Source organism: Dioscorea cayenensis, chromosome 5 (genome assembly GCF_009730915.1).
Source record: "Dioscorea cayenensis subsp. rotundata cultivar TDr96_F1 chromosome 5, TDr96_F1_v2_PseudoChromosome.rev07_lg8_w22 25.fasta, whole genome shotgun sequence".
NCBI classification, from domain to species: Eukaryota; Viridiplantae; Streptophyta; class Magnoliopsida; order Dioscoreales; family Dioscoreaceae; genus Dioscorea; species Dioscorea cayenensis.
This window is the reverse complement of record NC_052475.1, coordinates 430077-450074: the sequence shown is the minus strand read 5'-3', so window position 1 is coordinate 450074 and position 19998 is coordinate 430077. Positions and strand designations below refer to the sequence as shown.

At 33.7% G+C, this 19998-nt stretch overlaps 1 protein-coding gene and 1 long non-coding RNA gene across 3 annotated transcripts; one reads left to right on the top strand and one right to left on the bottom strand.

Annotated features, from left to right (window-relative positions):
- Positions 1-717: 717 nt before the first annotated feature.
- Positions 718-7005, bottom strand: LOC120261312 (delta-1-pyrroline-5-carboxylate synthase-like). The gene is made up of 20 exons (XM_039269162.1): positions 6697-7005; positions 6446-6517; positions 6252-6355; positions 5740-5842; positions 5427-5588; positions 4775-5052; positions 4366-4516; positions 4010-4174; positions 3705-3782; positions 3416-3505; positions 3007-3093; positions 2820-2906; positions 2645-2741; positions 2402-2505; positions 2235-2310; positions 1993-2143; positions 1734-1802; positions 1234-1300; positions 1075-1145; positions 718-947 (listed from the first exon to the last, which is right to left on the bottom strand). The coding sequence occupies exons 1-20, from the start codon at positions 6919-6921 to the stop codon at positions 872-874; spliced, it is 2313 nt and encodes a 770-aa protein (XP_039125096.1). The 5' UTR covers positions 6922-7005; the 3' UTR covers positions 718-871.
- Positions 7006-9631: 2626 nt separating this feature from the next.
- On the top strand, positions 9632-19207 carry LOC120260726. 2 transcript variants are annotated; one of them, XR_005536484.1, is made up of 6 exons: positions 9632-10023; positions 12502-12578; positions 12668-12713; positions 16814-16858; positions 16974-17873; positions 18252-19207. It is a non-coding gene; the product is annotated as an uncharacterized LOC120260726 (long non-coding RNA). The 2 variants fall into 2 exon arrangements; XR_005536483.1 differs by having other exon boundaries at positions 16974-19207.
- Positions 19208-19998: the final 791 nt, after the last annotated feature.

Here is a 19998-nt window from a genome sequence, read left to right as displayed (position 1 = left end):
AGAGAAACATAGCTCAAACTTGATATTGTTATTAGATTTTTATATCATAATATGATGTTTGCTCTTCCCTCTCATTCTTCTTTCATCATGCAGTGCAATTCTTGAGTTTTATGTTTCACAGAAAATGGATAGCTTGTTGGAGAATAATTGCACAAAGAAACAGTATATATAATGGTATATGCCATGGACTTGGAGTGTTCCTTTTCCATGTGCGGTTCCTTCCTATCATCCTGAAATTATTTAAAATGTCAAAGCAATGAGAATTTTGCATCTAATGCGCAGAACAAGGGTGGAGTCCTGCTGTGCTGCTCCTGCAACCAAAGCTTGCCGTGAGAAAATGAGAAGGATTAGACTCAATGATAGGTGTGCATGCACAGCAATACATTCTCCTCACAAATGCAACCAAATTAGTTAATGTTTTGCATAACCTTCTTTCACTGGATCAAATGTTCATATATGATCATATATTTCGAATGATTATATTCATATCTTTAATCAGTAATGGTCATGATACATTGATCTATAAATAGCCTGTCTTACTTGAATTCAATCCTCTGATTAAATAATAGATCAATGGAACTGACAAAGATAAAGTTTTAAATTTTAAGAAAGAGCTACCACGTAGCTGTTTTATTGAAGGAAAGAACAACTGAAAAACTACAGGAGAAGACAAACACAGAGAAAGAGACTACAAAAAGAAAAACTAGGAGCCTAATCAAAGAAAAACGATAAACTTAAATCATAGTGGATTACGCCATTTATTCTATCTGAGGGTTTCTGGTACAAGCTCATGGCAAACAGCATATAAATTATACAACATGAAATAAACAGATAGATTAAGCATCACCAGGGAAAATTGGTAAGGGGTTCACTACAGAGTGAGATTCTTGTGAGTGTATACAACCCCTTTATCGCCATCCACCACCTGCCCGCTCCCTCTGAGGATCCTGAGGATATTGCAAAAGATGACAGAATACGATCAAAGTACGAACTAATTGTGATGCATTGTCCAGAAAATTGTTCATTTTATATGGAGCCAATAGAGCTTAGTAGAACACTTGTTTAAGAGCATACCAGCGTGTGGTGAGTAGTCCTTCAACGCCAACGGGCCCTCGTGCATGAATTCTGCTTGTGCTTATGCCAACCTTTTCCAGACAATGAAATGTATACCAAGATCGATAACTTGAGTAAATAACCAAGACATATCGGAAATGATAACCAAATAAAGTGTACCTCAGCACCAAGGCCAAAACGTGCACCATCACAGAAACGCGTGCTTGCATTGTGAAAGACAGCGGCACTGTAAGGATATCAAGTTTTTCTCAGGCACAATAAACTTATGGCACAGAAAAACATGGAAAAATTAGCACTGGGACATGACGAAAGCATATTTAGAAACTTTTAATAAAGCTTCAAAAGCAAAAAAGTCATTTGATGCACAATAGTACTGTAAAAGTTCTAGTTGGATAACCAATTACAAAGATATTAGTTGAATTTCTCTATGCATGATCAGAAAACAAAAGTTGCAGGTATTGAATTGTGAGAAAACAAGCTGAACATTTATGACAGCAAGTTAATCATTGTAGAAATTGGGCACAGAATCCACTAATTCATAAAAAAATTCAACAAATGCAGGAACCTATCAGCCAAAATTATAATAGAACACAAGGGATTCAGCAATCAGCATTGCATCACTCAAGTATATCACTTACGGAGGTGAAGACAACACATACCTGTCAACTTGGTTAAGAAAAATTTGAGCTACTTCTTGATCATCAGCAACTATGCAATCTGTATGAGCACTGAGACAATACAAAAGCGCAAAATAATGAAGCTTTAGACCGGTTGAAATTGTTAAGATAAAATCCCTTTTCAGGTATTATCAAATCAGACCGATAGCATCACTTATGTAGTAGGGCAAAACTATACAGCAACATAACTATGCTAGGTAATACCACAGTTACCATTAACATGACAGCGTGATCTACGTACCTCCCATGACGATGTATATGGTCAATTGCAGCAAATACATCATCAACAATCTCAATTGTGCAAGCCAAGGAGTTATACTCGTGATGTAATGAATGGGCAGCTGGAATTTTCAATTCAGTACTTGCTCTAGGCCCACCATAGAGAACAACTCCTGAAATATGCAGTGATCATAATCTGAAGTATTTAATAAAGTTGCATTCAATTTCAAAGAAGTGCTGTAAAATATAACAACAGTATCTTACCTTCTCCTCTAAGCGCAACAATTAAATCATTTAGCTCTTCAGTCTTTAGAAGATGCTCATGCACAAGAAGTGTTTCCTGCACACACAAGCACACACACATAATCTTCCAAAGGGAAAAATCAAGGAGGAAGAAGTTCCAAAGCTTTAAAAAATAAGGCAGGAAGTACCATTGCATTACAGGCAGCAGGATAATCTAACTTTGCATCTGCAACAATGCCCTTTGCCATGTCCATATTAGCTGATTTATCAATGTAAACATGGCAAATTCCATCTGCAAAGAAGAAACTGGAACTTCACACAACTTTCATCTTCAAAAATCCTTTTTGCAGGCAAGAATAACTCATGATACAGGAAAAAATCAGAGCCATGAATATAGTTGACAAAAAGTGTCATTGATTTACTAATCTTACCAGCATGACCTAGAACAGGAATCTTGGTTGACTCCTTGATAAGAGTTACAAGTTTATTGCTTCCTCTCGGAATCACAAGATCAATCACATCATCAAGCTGGCCAAATTTTGCGATGCTTAGCAAGAAAACATAGATTATTACATGGTTGAATTCTATCTTATATACAATTCTCACCTTTAGCAAATCAGAAATCTCATCTCTTGATGTAACAAGTCCAATTAGCTTCTCACCAACACTAGATGGGATGGCCCCAGTAATAACCTAGCAATTATAGATACAATAATATTTATAAAAAGATTTTGTAAGAAATTAGTAAAATTGTACAACACCACAAAGAAAGACTGTTCAAATCAAACTAAACCTTATGCAAGATTGCATTAGATCTCATGGCTTCTTTCCCTCCTTTAAGAAGAAGACCATTCCCACTCCGAACTGCTAAAGATGCAATCTATACCATCGGGACCAAAAACAGAAGGATAGAAAGTATGAGACATTAATCATAGAGAAGGAAAAGATTTGAGTAAAAATTACATACTTATCAAAGTATCAATTGCAAAGTATAACTTCAATAATATAAAGCGTTTATTAAACCAACAGTGTACTTCACTCATGTCCATCTTTAAGGCATATGTGTCCACCTTCACCTTCAAGGTGACACAGACACACACTACGGCTGATATTTCATCAAGGTCAACTAGCACATTGTAAGGAATCCCTCAAACACACAAGAAACTGAATACTGATACAGAAGGTACAGAACAGACTTTTACCTGAACCAAAGCATCTGGTCGTGACTCAAAAACAATTAGCAAAACACCCAAGGGACATGATGTCTTCTCCAAGATTAGACCATCTGCAAGCTGGATAGATATGAAAGAATTTAAATCAAAGACATTAATACAACAGCAAATACCCAAATTGTGCACCTCGAACTGTGTTAAGTGAATAGAGAAGTAGCATAATAAAGTTCTCTAAAGGAAAAAAAATAAAAATCTAAGGTTCAAATTACTCAACCAGCATATAAAATGGAAGAAGCAGTTCATTAGCTATGATCCTTACCTCTGTTCTTTTCAAAACTTGGCCAATTGGTTCTTCCATATTTGCAAGTATGCGAATGGAGTTGGAAAGGCTTGAAATCTGTGAGGCAGTTAATAATTAGATTGGACCGATAATGTAACATCTCCAGGCGATAACAACAAGAATTGCTAAGCACTTGAAAAACAAATAGATAGAATTTCCAATATTCAAACAGAAGTATCACTTGAAATGATACCTCAGACTTGAACACAACCTTGGAATGCAATACCAGACATTGCAATCATACAATAAAACAAAATAAAGAATTTTCTTTTGTAGCATCTTGCCTTCCCAGGCTTCAAAGTCAATCGAGATATCAAAGACTTGTCGTATGCAGCCTGCTGAGCAGCAACAACATCAGCCTCATTCTCAATTTTAATCAAATTTTCATTTGCTTCCAGAGCATCAGCAATGGCCAGCAGTATCTTCCTACGATCATTTGATGATAGGCTCTAGAAAAAAAGAAATCACAAAAAATTAAGCCAACTGGACTTCCAGAATCAAATAAATAAATATGGGGTTTGCGGAATGATATAAAAAAAACCCAGGTTATTGATAGAAAACAATAGTAGAATTCAAAGTAATTAGGTATTAGTGTTCCTTGAAAAACATATTAGCTACAGTTGGTAAATTAGATTCATACCTGTAAACGCCTTGAACATTCCCTTGCAGAAACAGCCATTTCACGTGCACCAACTTCTTTCGATAAAACCCAAAGATGTGCATCTCGATGGAAAAGAGTACCAACTCTCTCTCCTTGGAGTACCTTGATGATGTTATCTGTGGCAAAACCACTTGGAAAGCAAATGTGCAATTACCATCAAATCAATTTTATGCTGCACTTTAAGTTTTTGCAACAAACATATCAAACACTAGGGAAGTGAATTTAAATAAAACAGAACTTAAAAGTTCAGCTGAAGTAATAGAACTGTTCTTTGTAAGGCAGCAATAAAAGCACAAATCAATCAAATAATCAACTGGAAGTGCAACATATATTTTTCACAATCCGGCAGGCATGCTGAGATGAAGTGGCAGCTCAAGAATGAAAATACCTGGTGATAACAACTGGAGTTCCAGCAGAAGCAGCATAAACAGCTGCCTTTACTTTAGCAGTCATCCCACCTCTTCCCACTCTGGACTTATCCCCAAAAGTTATCTCCCCCTGATGCTTTTCCTTTACATATGTATGTATAATCCTTGAATCACGTTCACCTGGAGGACCACTATACAGACCTTCTACATCACTGAGCAAAACAAGAAGATCAGCTTTCAACTCCAATGCCAGCAAAGCTGCCAAACTGTCATTGTCCCAAAAGATACCAGATGAGTCCTGTAAATGACAATGAGTAAAGCAGAGTAAGAAAGCAGAGTACAAAAAGATTATAAGTATTTACTATACAGAACGTTACATTCAAAATCATATAACAACAATGAAAGCCATTTTCTACATAATTAAGAATGATCATTACCAAAACAAAAAGAGAAGCTCGATTATTTTTTATGTAGTCATCATCCTTAAGTGCTATCATAGACACATGAACTTGGGGACATGAAACCATTTAACTTTATATCACAAAAATAGCATGGAACAAGGAGAAAAGGCTCACTAAAAGCATTGCAAGAAAGCATCTGTTCTTCCAAAAATAAATAGACAAAATAAACACATGCTTGGACCAAAATATAAAATGTAGGCATAGAACAAACCTCATAAGGAGCCTTCCTAGTACTGATTGCATCATTTTCATTAAAAACAGGAATCACTTTGAGTGCTAATAACGAATTCACAGTTTCAGTAAGCTGCGTCCTGAAGTCTGAATCTCTAAAATCATTATCGGTCACAAGAAGTTGAGATGAGGCCACATCCAGCTGCGTTAGAAATATATTTTGTGATGAGAATTTTGTGAAAAGATAAGCTAGAATGTAGATGTACTTGGACACCTGACCTGACTGATGATAAACAAGAACAGTTACTGTACATCAATAAGCAATTTATAGTGGAATGAAGCATGATTTTTACCTGACTAAATAAAGCATCATACAAAGCCATGAGACCACTTTGGCCAACGGCAGCACAAGCTTTTCCATCTAGTTCCACTTGAGGTTTTTGAAGGTCAGCAAAACTACAATAACGAACAAGTTTTCAGTCATAATCTTTGCTCGGAAGCCAAATTCTTAAAAACAGAAAAGGCAGAATGCCATCCCCTTTGATGCTAGGCTATAACTTTATCTTCATTTATAGTACATGAAAAATCAACAGGCCAATTAATCTTATTCTAACAGCCCAAGTTTAGAACTACAAGGAAAAAAAATCCACTTTTGATTGATTGTAGAGTAACACTACAAGAAAAGCACAATCTTGGTCACAATGAGCTAAGTATTGTAAAGAAACTTGTCGCATTGACACTAATCAAGGTTCATGGCCCACATTTTTTATGTGGTCATCATGTATGTCCTTGCATTTATGGCACTTTAAAATAGTCCCCATGAAAGGATACAAGGAAAATGACAAATACAGAGGGCATACAAAACCTGCTGTTGATCAGCTTCCGGTATCTAAGCCTTTGCCGGCCAACACCAACAGCACCAGAAGTAACCAAAATGACCTCAAACCCGCATGAGTTCAGTTCTTTGATCTACAGGCATTTTCAATTCACTCAAATTAGGAACCACAAATCTACAACCAATGACTTAAAAATTGGATTTTTAACAGTATTCATCGATACCTGCTCGCAAAGAGCTCCAATTCTTCCCAAAGCAAGCCTCCCATCAGTTCTAGTGACAACAGCGGTTCCCACCTTCACATTAAACGAGGATTTCCTTCAAACGAATGAAATACGCATGCATATATCGATGCGGTCAAGAGGATTTGGAAAAACAGGCAGCATTTTATTGACGAACAAATGAATATCTATGTTTCGAAAGACCCGAAAGCGAGAAGAAGAAGAAGAGATCTGCAGAAGAGAAGAGAGATGACCTTGATAATGATGCGCTTGACGTCTTTGAGGAAGGCTCTGGTTGGATCCATGGCGGCGAACGGCGGGACCCGACCGTATGGAGTATAGCCAAGTGGTAAGGCATCGGTTTTTGGAGTTAGGGTGTGTGATGGGTCCTTTCCGATGGAATGCAGGGGCGGAGGGAGAGGGGGGGCGGCTGACGCCTGCGGCCCCTCTCCCCCTTCTCTCTTACTCCCTTTTTCCATAGACTCTCTCTTTCCGGGCGCCCCCCTTGCCCCTCGCCCGCCGTCTCTCTCTCTCTCTCTCTCTCTCTCTCTCTCTCTCTTCCGGCCTCCTATCTCTATCTTTCTAAGTTTTAATCTCTCTCTCTATTTTTTTATTATTTTTTTTAAAATTGATTTTTTACAAATTGATAGATATAGTCTAAAATAACCAAAAAGGCTTACAAAGTAATAATACTAAACAATATCTTTAGTTTAAAACTCATTAAAAACAATAATAGAAATGGGTTGACATCAGTGCTGCACTATGGAGTGTAGAAAGTTTTAGACTTCTTCATCCTCGATTGAGAGTGTTTAGATGAAATAATTAAATTTCATTCGAGTCAAGACTGTCCCAAATCTATCTGACACATCGACTTTTTGTTAAAAAAATCTAAAACATAATATTTTTTTAAAAAAATATTATCAAAATTTTATTATTTGATTTATTAATATTTTATAAATTACTTTATATAGCACTTTTTTTAAATCTATGTTTTGGTTTTAAATTTTTCTACAAATTAATTTATATAATATATAAAATTACATTTTTAGTAGAGTTTTTTAAACATCTAATTTTTATAAATTAAATTATAAATTATCATACAAATAAATTTTAAAAATATAAATTTTTTAGTTAATTAATTATTTATTTATTTTTTTAATTCGCTCCCCTAAGGCCCCTAACCTTTAAATTCTAGCTCCGCCACTCAGCGGGAGGTTGGGTTGAAGCGAGGTAGAGGTAGAGGGAGAGGGAGAGGGAGAGTTGGGAAGAAGTCATAATGGGATGACAGGTACGGGATAGCATCCAATCATTAATTAATCTTCTTTTAAATATTTAATCATTTTAAATATATTTATCCGTTGTATCAAGCCCCAAAAATAGCTCTAAAAATATTTATCCGTAGTTTGTGAATTTGCTTAACGATATAAGTTGATTTTTTTTAAAAATTCAATCATATTAAAAAATTTTATCCGTTGTATCAATCTCTAAAAATGGAAAGAAACTAACGACTCACATGTTGTATAATCCAAAAATCATTTTAAATAAGATAGTATCTCATAATTAGATTCTTTTATTAACGTTAACATCTTCAAACGTTTTATAAAAATAAACAAATTAGTGGAATGTGAATCTGGTTAATGATATCAATCTTTATCTAAGGATTTAATCATTGTTAAAATATTTATGAAAATACAATATATAATTAGGTAAATGAGATTCTATCTCATGATTAATATATTTATGGAAATAAAATATGTAATAAATCAGCTTTAAAAGATATTTTGAAAATAATTAGGCTCCTATAAATAGTCCATGAGCCCCTTTTTTCAAGCCATCGTCTTCTCTGATCATCTGATTTTTGAGCGGGAAAACTAATTTTCCTGCTTCTCTTCTCCTTCGCATAATCGCCACCAAACCCTGCAAACCCTAAACCTAGAACGATCTCCCATGGCGCCGAGGAAGCGAGCCAGCTCATCGTCTTCTTCAAGAAAACCTAACCAACCCAACACAATCAGCCATCGCAGCCGTCCAATTTTGGCATCCGGCACTTCTTTGAAAGCCACTCCCAGTCTCAGGTCGCCGCTGTCTCCTCGATAAACCCTAACCCTGATCCTGATCGTCCTGAATGCACGCCGTCTTCTGGAGATCAGATTCAACGGTTGCCCGGCCTTGCCAATACGAGTGTGGACGAGAATTTGATCCGAGATCCATCTCATTCATGTAATTTATTACTCTTTTTCCGGACTTCATTTCTGCTACTTAAACTTGATTTACTGCCAATTTAGACATATATTGCTCATTTCTCTAATCCATTGCACGATATTGGAGAGAGAGAGAGATTTATTTTGCTTTACAATGAGGAGATTTGTACCTAAGGACCTGATTTCTACCAAAACTCAGGTAAGTATGTGGCTGATTTCTACAATGAAGCAGGTGGAGGGGAGACCAGTGAAACTTATCCGAAGCTCAATATTTAGCTTTGAACAAGCATGCATAGCTATAGTGTGTCGGGTGATTATTGAGTAGATCATTGTTGTTGATATCGAATAGCAAATTTGATTTAAAATTTATAGAATATTCTAATTAGTATCTATTTATACATGACACTGGTGTTATTCTAATTAGTATCTATTTGCAGAAGTGTTTCTTCACCATTTTCCTTTCATTGTTTTTATGAAATTCTTTTCTGTTTTTATTTAAGAGTTGCCGGAATGGATGATGGACTGAATGTCAGGTAGTGAATTTGCTTTGTAAGTGGAAAACTAGTCCTAACAAATCATGTTTATTTAGTAACTTATGCTTATTAAATCTATCTATGTAATGTTAAAACACAATGTGTTTAAGTAGAAAAGATACTATGATTGTTAATATATATACTCTCTTTATTAAAATCCTGAAAGGTCTTGATTTTAATGGGAAATGAATTAATGTGTATGCAATGCTCAGAAAATGGCAGAGAAAGGAGATGGAAAAGCTAATACAGTGAAGAAAAAGAGAGAAGCGGTTGAAGTCGCACAACTGAGATGCTCAGTCTTCTCCTATTGAAGCCTGTTAATGCATGCTCTTTATTTACTCAAACTCTTCGGCTTTTTTTATAATAGAAGTGTCTGTTAGACTGTTCAGCAGTTATCGAGTGAATGTCTGCTTTGTATTCGTTATTTATGCATTTATTTTGGTTTGCTAAAAAACTGTTGCTAACAATGCTTTATGTCTCATTCATTGCAGCTTAAATCTATGATGGATTTAGGAACTGAGGTCTATATTCATGCTGGTGGGGAGCTTCTTGCTATGCTAGAGAACGAGGGGATTCTTGCTACTTTTGAATGAAAGGAATGTGGTGGCACTTAAATCAGAATCGAGGATGTTAACCATACTTACTCTATCATTTGGTTGCTTCTCTACTTTCTTTTCAATATCTGTTGCTCGCTGTATCCTTTGTTTGAAACTTTGCATTTCTCACATCTGCTCATAAAGACAAATTTCTTAGGCATCAAGCTTGATGCCACTGCTCACGAGGCTTTGCAGATTTTTCAGATTGGCAAGCAACCAACTCATATGGGACTTGGCTGGGCATAGGAAAGGTTTGATGATGGCATTTTTATTTCCTCAATATGGCATCCTTTTGGCATCTCCGTTGTTTCAGTCTTACATTACTCAACAGTATTTTTTCCTTTAACAAGTATCCAGATATCTTTCTTCCTTTGCTGTGAAGAAGTTATGTCTGCTTTACATGAGACTCTAAGAGTGAATGAGATATTCCACACATGCTTAAGGTTCTCACTTATAATAATTCTTTCATTGATGGCCTCCATTTGCCATACCATTAAAGTATGAGTACCTTAAGCATTTTCTTTTACTGATATCCTTAATAAATTAATTATATAAAGTTATAAACAATCTGAAATAACACATTTATATTGATATTATATTACTTTTTCACCAATATAAATTTACTCTCTAAGTATTGAATTATCAAGTCCTAGTTCTAAATGACATCCATTTATTTATTTATGTATTTTTGTTTTTTAGAACTTCAGCTCCCCTAGTCCCCTGGTGCCATATAGGCAACGGTCTTGGTAAAGCTCACTTAGTTTTGTGTTTGAAGCCTCTTTCCTCTCTTCACCATGAAAGGGTGTGAAGAATCTCAAGGGTGCTGCTGATTTTTCTTTTTTCACCCAGTTAAAGTGCATCTTCAAATTATAAGTTTATATTGGTTTGGGGTTTCAAATTTATGTGTGTGGAAGAGAGGATTTGACACTCTCCCTGCTAATCCCTCCCTATAGGGTTTCAGAAAGAATGAAGATCTCACCACTGTGCTTGATTTCCTCCTCTTTTAGAAATTGGTTTTAAGTTTGTACTGGTTTAAAGACTAGGATTTTGATTTTTTTGGTTTATGCTGTTATGCTAGTTTAGTAATTAGACATGACTTTATGGATTTACTTATTTAATGATTAGTATTTCGACCTTAGATTATAAAGTTATACTTGTCTTAGATGCAAGAGTTTTACTCCTTGTTCTTTATGTTTTATTTCTTTGGCTTAATTCTTGGGTGGATGTGAAAATGTTATGATATTTGATAATGTGTTAACTAGTTTATTTCTTAAATTAGTGATGTTCTTGTTTTTGGGTTTTCTTAGTTTAAAGGTGGATTTTTTGTTTAAAAAAATTGGTTGACTTTTCTAAGTTTTAAACTATGGTCATTTTAGTCAGGGCCGCTCTTTTATTTTACAGATCCTCATGACAGTTTCCATGTAGAGTAGCATGTTAAATGTTAATTGTTGAAACTTATAATCAATTAATTTCTCTTAGTTTAAACCATAGCTTTTTGTTGAAAAAATTGGTTGAGTTTTCTTTAAGTTCTCACATATGTTTGTTTTAGTCATAATTTTACACATCCTCATGACAGTTTCCATTTAAAGTTGTAGGATTGTGTAATCTCCACTGCAACATTGGTTAACATGAAAATTCATGGTTTTATGGCTGTAATGCTTTTCAGTTGTTAATTATGGACTACCTGGAATTGACATAAGTTAATCTTTGTTCTTGGCCACAAGTTAGTGTGTACAACCAGCCATATATGATCTGTTTTTGTTATAAGATTTAATAATTTAATCATCATACTAATTAGCTTGTGGTCCATATATAGATGTCATATTGTGTGCGGAATAGGTTAGCTGCTTAATCTCTTTTAGTACATGAGTTATTACAGTGGATTATAGATGGATCAATTTGTGGTGTAAACTGTACAAACTCTTATTTTTTTATTAAAATGGCTAACAGCCTGCAAGAAGGAACCAATAGCATAGCCTAAATAGATAAATAAACTTTAGTAGTTGTTGGTTTTGTTTTGTTCGGACTCTTGATGCTATTGTTTCGGTCAATTCATTGTTGCTAGTACTCGATGTTGTGATGGTAAAATTTTAAACATCTTTAGATGCAGGTTAAGTTTAACTGGTTTTTACTAAACACATGATGTTCTACTAGTTTGTTATATTATGCTATTTAATCAAGGATGATTTTTAAATTGTAATGTTATGATCTAGGTTAATCATTGAGTTTTGAAAACCAATGATCCTGTTTCCTTTGGCTTCATATTATGTAATATATTAAAATTTGGTTTGGGATGTACATTAAGTTGCCTACTCACCTAAATATTTGAATGAATTTTTAGTTAATTTTCTTTATTGGTTCTTAGATTGTAGAGCTTTTATTTACCATGTTAGTCAAATTTCTGTGTTCTTATTGTTCCAACAGTATCCAATTTTTTTTTTTTCTGACATGAACTTGGGAAAGCACTGTTGGCATTTCCCCACATCTTTCATGATTAACTTTTTTGTGCCTGCCGCTTGCTTTCAATGGGTAACATACTTGAATATGTTCTTCTTTGGTTGAGGCCCAGTAATTTTTTTAGTTTGTTGTATTAAATGGTAATCTAGTTGTATTCATCGTGTTAATTAATTCCTAGTCAACTTGGCATATGGTTAGTGTCTTGCTAATCTAGTTGGATGCCTATGAAAATACTTTTAAAAACCCTCATGTGTGGCTTGTTTTTTCCTCAGATGATCCGTGAATAATGTCCATAACAGACACTAAATTTCATCAATAATTTGATGTAGAACATACGCAACAAAAGCAAGTAAGTTACTTATTTATTTACATTTGCTAAAAATGCCTTATTAAGATACAGATTTGAATTTTATCATTTTCTTTCATAATTTTCTACAGATGGGCATTCTTCTTCAGATGCTCAAGAAACAAGTTCATTTAGAAGGTAATCATGCAAATTTTCTTGTGGTTTTTTTTGTTAATTGAACTTTTTTTGGGTATTTATTTAATGTAATTACTAATTAAATGCATGCTAAAGCTAAGATAGGGGTTGGAACTTGAACTTTGTTCACCTATTGCTAAATATCGAGGAGACCTTAAACCTATTATCTATTAGTGATATGGTAATTTCTATCAGGGACTTAAAGTTCCTATCCTATATATCCATGTTTTGAAATAAATGTATAGTTTATTCTAATGCTCATTTATGATTCTATTATCAATTTTATGATTGGGATCACATTGGACGTGCATGAATTTCTTGTTTTGAATTACATGCTTCTGCAAGAACTGCAAGAACGAGTTCCTTCTACGATGTGTGTGTGCTTACGTGCTCATACATATATGTTCAGATATCTCTATTATTGCAAGTGAGGATACACATTCTTCTTGAACATGTTACATTGCTTTATGTATAGTCTTAAATTACAAGATTTTGGTTCTAGTTTGTTATATTATTCATTGTCCTCTATAATCTTCAATCTAAGAATGTCTTGACATCCCGACAAATTATGTTTCATTAGAATAATGCATATGCTTTTAATGTGGCTCATCATCAATGGATTATTCGTTATGCATTTAGCTGTGAAAAAAAAAAAGAAAAGACGTAGCTATGATAGCCTTCATCAAGATAATATAGTGTAAGTAGGAGATTCTTTCTTGGTATTGTATGTAAATGAGATTTTTTTTTTTTCAATTGTTGTCTTAAATTTCTAGTTGGTTCTAAGATATTTGAAAGGATTTAAGGTGTAATGATTTTTTTTTTCTTTTGGGAGTGTTTTCTTGCCCTAATGATCAATTCATGAGCAATGGTAGTTTGTTTAAGGTTAATATAGAGCCAATATGAATCTTGGCACCGAAATTCTTATTATGCATTACTATCTGTAATATTCTTATTTTTTTGTAATTCAGTTAACGAAAAAAACCATTATTTTGGGATGTCCCAAAACCAGTTGGCATAGACAAAGACTAAATAGGAAAGTCAACCTTTTCTATCAACAACTCAAGTAACCAAGTTGAGCATTGCTATTTATCTTGGTGGTGTTAAGCATCAGCAGCCCACCAAATAATTCCTGCCTAGTTTTAAAATTTCAATAGATCTTTACTAGGCATCAACTTTCCAAATCAGAGGCGTGTGAGTGCAATTTGTTGTTGTGCCTTTTCTAGCATTTTGATGATACTTTTCTAAACTTGGATCTAACTGTGAATGGCTTACTTTTCTTCTATCTACTGTTATCTGAAGTGTCATAACATATGGTGTATGACTACATTCTTATAGCTGAAAACTACCAAACAGTGTACTATCTGTGGTTGCAACCATCTGCTATTTGGCCTGAAAACAGAGAAGGTTGTCAATCCTGCTGGATCAATGTCCATTGGATTAAATAAAAACTTGCATAATAGGGGCGTCACTATATGCTAGTGTCCGTTTGAAGAAATGCATGTTATAACCGTCTCTCAAACGTCCTCATTACAATCATCATGGTCCTAGACCATGCCAATCCACCATTATTGTTATAACTCTGTCTTTGCTCAGAAAACTTAAGTTCTGTTTCTTTGTTGTGTTGTGCTATTGAGTTTCACCATTTAACAAATTCTACCTTCTTTGTTTATCTTTTGTTTTAGCTGGTTATTCTTCATACAGGGCTTCTTATTTATTTCCTTAAAGTTTTCAAACCTCAGGTATGCGAAATTGAACTTTGTTTCCATGTTTTTTTTCCCAGAAAAATTTAAAATGTCTTTATGCTTTTGTATCCCTTTAGTTGATTATTCTAATTTCCTAGAATATCAATGACCTAACTGATTTTCTTACGTCAGTTTTTTTTTCTGCATATTGTTTACAAAAAATCACAAGTTTATGAAAACCAATAAATCTAAACAACATCTTTATTTCCAAATCATTTCTTAAAACTAGTATAGGACAAGGATTTGATTTATGTGTGTAGGGGAGAGTATCTTGGGCCTATGCTTGATTTTCTCTTCCCTGCTGGGAAATTGGGTTTTATGGTTATACTGGTTGAGGTATCAAGGTTTGGGCCTTGGGTTTTAATGTTATAGTAGTTTTCCGATTAGGTTTTTAGTTTGGGGTGGTTGGGTTAAAGGATTAGGATTTTGGCCTTGGGTTTTAAGGTTATACTGGATTTGGAATTAGGCTTTGGCCTAAGTTTTACAGATGAAATGATCTGGGAATGTTGTTCTTGTTTTTAGTTTTTCTAGGTTTAAAGTGTTGGAAAGTTGGTTGTGTTTTTTTCCCCCTGATTTATAGATATGTTCATTTGTTAGTTTAATTTTTCATGCCCTCATGACTGCTTGTTGGCAGGGTTGTTGGGTAACTGTTAATTGTATTATATTCACGGCGATAAGTGTTTGACTAGGAGATTAATCATGTTGTGGCTGTAATGATTTTTCATTGTTAATTAACGATTACTTAGATATTGATATAACATAATCTTTGTTCTTGATCACAAGTGAACGCATCAAACCAGCCATATTTCCTGTGTTTTCTATTAGAAGATTTAATAATTTAGTCATCATGCTAATTAACTTGTGATCCATTTTTATATGGGGTGTTAGACACAAATAATCTATGCAATCAATTTAAGCAGAAGAGTTGCCGAGTTGGCTTGTAGATGGATCACCTTGGTAGACAGTGTTCAAGCTCTTGTACTCTATAATGTCTGAAAGACTGTGCGTAGTAGAGTTTCTAAAGAATGTCCCAGATGATCAATCCACTCCATTAGACATGTCAAGTTTTGTATTTGTTAAAGGTCTTGCTTTGTTAGGACCACTAAAGCTTCAGTTAATTCATTGTTGTAAGTATAAGGCCTAGTGATATTAAAATTTAAACTCCTTCAAGTGCTAATAAATTTTACTGGTTTTACTTAAATGCAAGATGTGCTACTAGTTTGTATTGCCATGTTGCTTAATCAAAGCTTATTTCTAAATTGTGTTACATTTTAGATGAATTGTTGAGTTCTGAAAACCTATAATCCTATTTGCAAAGGATTTTGTATTTTATATTCTGTTGGAAGTTGGTTTTATATGCTAGTTGAGTTACCTAATTATTTGATTGAATCTTTTGACTTTCCTCTTGCCAAGTTTTCAGTTGCCATTTAATTGATGCTGGTTTATTTAAATCTTATATTATGACAGTTTTATTTATGATATTTGTCCATTTTCAATGTGTTTTTTTCAAAGGCAATGTAATTGCAAGTACTTGTCTTCTTTTTTAACAATTGTAGGTTCTTAGTTGATGTTATGACATAATTCCATTTTTTTTTCCATGCATGAGATTTGGAAATCAATGAAAAAACACAGGAAATAATCTCATCAATTGTAGGTTCTTAGTTGATGTTACTTTTGCCATGCTATTAAAGGACCAGTACCTCAAACATTTAAATTGATATGTGTATCACTTCTTCACTAATATAAATTTACTTATTAAATATTGAATTATTAAGTCTTAGTTCTGAATGAGAACCATCTTTTAATTTTAATTTTAATTTTAATTTTGCCTAATAATTCAACTCCCTTGGTGCCATATACACAAGTGGTGATTGGAGTTCAATTCTGAAGGCACATATTATGTTCGGTGCTTTAAGTAGAAGACTTCTATATCGTTGCATGACTTCTTCTATGCACATCACTTTCAGTGACAGGATCAGGCAGTTATTTGTTTGCATAATTTTAACTGTTTTGTTGTGAAAATATCTCACTTTATTTTTCTCTCGTTTATTTGTTTGAAAATTCTGCCTTTACGATTGAAGTACCAGTTAACTATTGAACTGTGACATTGCCATTTTCATGTTCCTATTTGGCTTATTTTTAAGTTTGAAATATGCATAGAAATGCTTTCTTTTGACATTGCCGCATAATAGTAGAAATGTTTTTCTCATATAGGAATTTCTGAGTAGTGAGTACATTCAGGAATTGTTGGACTATCTGGACTTAGATAATGTTGAGATAGCATCAAGTATATCTCTCTGCATGGAGTGCGACTTAAGTTCTCATAAGGATCGGTTGCTTTTAATCCTGATTTTGTTACAGGCTAGTACATTCATTTCAATGAATCTGCTTTTTGTCTTTGACCTGGTGAGCGAATGCATCTTTTGATTTTATTTTTTCTTTGAAAGTTATTTTTGTTACTCATTAGAGGGCTCTAAATAACATATACCATGCTATGATGCTAAACTTCATGTTTGTGCAGGTCACAGTTGACATGCAGCAGAACAATGGTTAAGAGTATGAGATGTTTGTTAAAGATGGCTTCTGCAATGAGGTTATGTTTCCAGTTGATTGTGTCTTCCATATTGAAACACATAAGTGATGCAACTGTTCTTTCTTTTATTCAGAAAAGGGGATAAACCAGATCCATAATATATATATATGAAAGAAACAAGTGTTAATAGATGAAATTTTGACAAAATCAAATTCACTAATTAACATATCATCTTTTGATCAGTGTTCATGTCATACAGAAAGCATAATTATCCATGTGCTCTCTGTTAACTTGCACAAATATAAAAGTGCCTAGTACCATCTTTATTCTAGGCTTGAAGTTGCAAAGCTTCTTTTTTAAGTATATTTAGAGGATACTATTATTAGTCCAGCTGACGGCAAGGCAAATATACCTGCGGGTATCTAGCAATAAACTAGTAACGATAAGTTCATAACTGGAAAACTGTGTGGAGGCTGCACACTCACTGCTGAGTTTTCATGAACATAATAATATACAAGTACATAATTTGCCATTTCTATTTCTCAAATGATATTGTTTTCTTCTTTTACAGGATTATGTTGTGCACAATTGCTAGCACTGTAAAGTGCATTCTTTGTTGTATATCATGTGCCAAGTTTTCCATTTTATTTATTTCATCTAAGTTAGTTATATGGCATTATCAATTCTTTTTTATTTGTCTGCCCAGATTTGATCTACTGTATTATTCTAACATTTCTTTGAGAACCAGGACAGTTCTTGTTTTATTTTCAGTAACATATGCTGCAAAGAAGTTGAAAATAAAGATTTTATTAGAATACTTGAAATCAGCAGTTTTTATCAGAATTAGATGAGTTTGGTGGATGAGCCAGATCAATTTTTAATATTTTGGTATGAAGCCAAGTCTACATATTTATGCTATTAGATATGTGGAAAGAACAAAATAGTATGTGCAGTAGTATGTTGAATCTGAAATATTTGCATCCTTAAGGAAGATTTTTTACTTTATGTTCAATCACTCCCAATATCTTGATCTTCCAGCTAATATTTATTTATCTTAATTCTTGAATTTGGTTGAAGCAAATTCATGTTTCATGGAAAAAAAACACCTGTTTGGTATTATCAAGTGTTTGCTTTAATATTTTGTTGAAAATAATAAAATGCTTGTTTCTCAAATGATTTGCTGGCATGCGTGTTTTGGCTTGATACCTTTTAGTTTTTTTTATCTTTTCTTATGATCAATTTTATGATGATAAAATTCTCTGGCAGGTGTGCTTGAAGAGGTTGTCGAATTGGCTACTTTAATTTTGGAAACAGTGAAGTTGAATAAGTCACTAGACCGATTGCTCATCCAAAACATTTTGGCCAAGGATCAATGGTGACTAAAACATCCTATATATAAATATATATTACAGCATACCTAAGGGTGGGAAAAAAACTAAAACCATAAAAAAAAAACTGAAAAATTGGTTTACTTACTCAACTGGTTTGGTTTCAGTTGGTTTTGACTTTTTTAGTTCTTTGGATTCATGTCCCGAGTAAAATCTCGGGATTGATTCTTCAACTCTTATCCCCATCCTCCTTTTCATCTGCTGGACTGTGGTTTTGCCAAAGTTGCACACACTCCGATCCCTCCCACTATGCTTCTTGAGATTTGCAATACCAAGGCTCCATTTCTCTCCATTGTCAACCTCAGGCCAGATGAGGTCTCCCACCCTCTCATTAGCTCAGTCTTTCTTTCCTCCGGCCCTGAAGCAATAAACATAAGACCCCAAGCAGAATGGAAGCTGCCCAAAAAGGAAGCAATTAAGGATGCCATTGTTCCAATCTTAATAGGTTGGTTTTTTTTCTTTCCTTCTTTCTTTCTATAATTGTTCTTGTCCCTGTCTTTCTTTCTTTGAATTATCATAGCTTTACCTTATTTTCTTTTTGTGCAAATTTCATAGCTTTCAATGCTAAGTAGTAAGCAATTATATGTTGATTAGTGCGTTAATGCTGTGGTTAACTTGATTTGATTATTTGATGATTCATATATAGCATTTCAATAGGCCAGTAAAGGAAAACTAGATCATAGCTATGATGGCTAGAGGTTATTTATCACGGTATCACCACTTTGAAGTTGATGAGAGGAAGCATTTTTGCCAATGTGAAGCCACATTTTCACCACAATCCTTTTAAGTTGATGAGAGGAAGCATGTTTGTTCATCCTTTTTGTTCTTCTTCTTCTTCTTCTTCTTCTTCTTCTTCTTTCTTCTTCATGTTCTTCGTTTTTTGTTCTTGTTCTTGTTCTTCTTCTCCTCTTTCGGCTACTCTTCCTCTTGCTTCTTCATGTTCTTCATTTTTTGTTCATCAGTTCATGTTTTTGTTATGCTTCCTATGTATGTTCTTGTTCTTTTAAAATTTTGTTTTTTAACCTCTAAACTATTTTTTAACTTCTTGTTTCTCTTTTCATTACCATTTTGTGCTTTTATATGAGAATTTACTTTTATATAAAAATTATTTAATTTACATTCTCTCATCCTTTATTTTCTCTCTCTCTTTTTTTTTTTGAAAGGATCATTTCATTTTAAAATTTTTTTTGTTACAATACATGTTTCTAGGACTGTTATTTTGTCTAAAAAATGTCTTCTCTCCTTTTTTTTGAAAAAAAATGTTTCCCTCGTTTGGGTAATTCTTGTAATGCAAAATTTTTGCCATTTGAACTTTTTTAAAATTCTGTATTCTCTTTTCATCATGGTTGTCTCCTATGCTCTTTTATATATATATATATATATATATATATATATATAATGCCCATGCTTATTTTCTTTAATGATTTTTTAAATTTATACGAAAACCAAAAAAACTAGTCCGGCTTACTTTTTCGTCCCTTTTAAGTGTCTAGGACTGTTTGATTCATTTTGAAAATTTCTTTGTTTAATAGTTTGTTCCTAATTCTTTGACTTTATGCAAAAGTTTTTATATAAATCCTGTCCTATCTTTTTTTTTCAAGTTTTTGAAATTATTGATAAGCTTT

Excerpts from the sequence above, each read along its gene's own strand:
- LOC120261312 (XM_039269162.1), bottom strand. The coding sequence starts at position 6,921 with ATGGAAAAAGGGAGTAAGAGAGAAGGGGGAGAGGGGCCGCAGGCGTCA. Across the intron at positions 5,589-5,739 it reads ATGATGCTTTATTTAGTCAG|CTGGATGTGGCCTCATCTCA; the intron begins GTAAAAATCATG and ends TTTCTAACGCAG. Across the intron at positions 948-1,074 it reads GGACTACTCACCACACGCTG|GATCCTCAGAGGGAGCGGGC; the intron begins GTATGCTCTTAA and ends CAATATCCTCAG.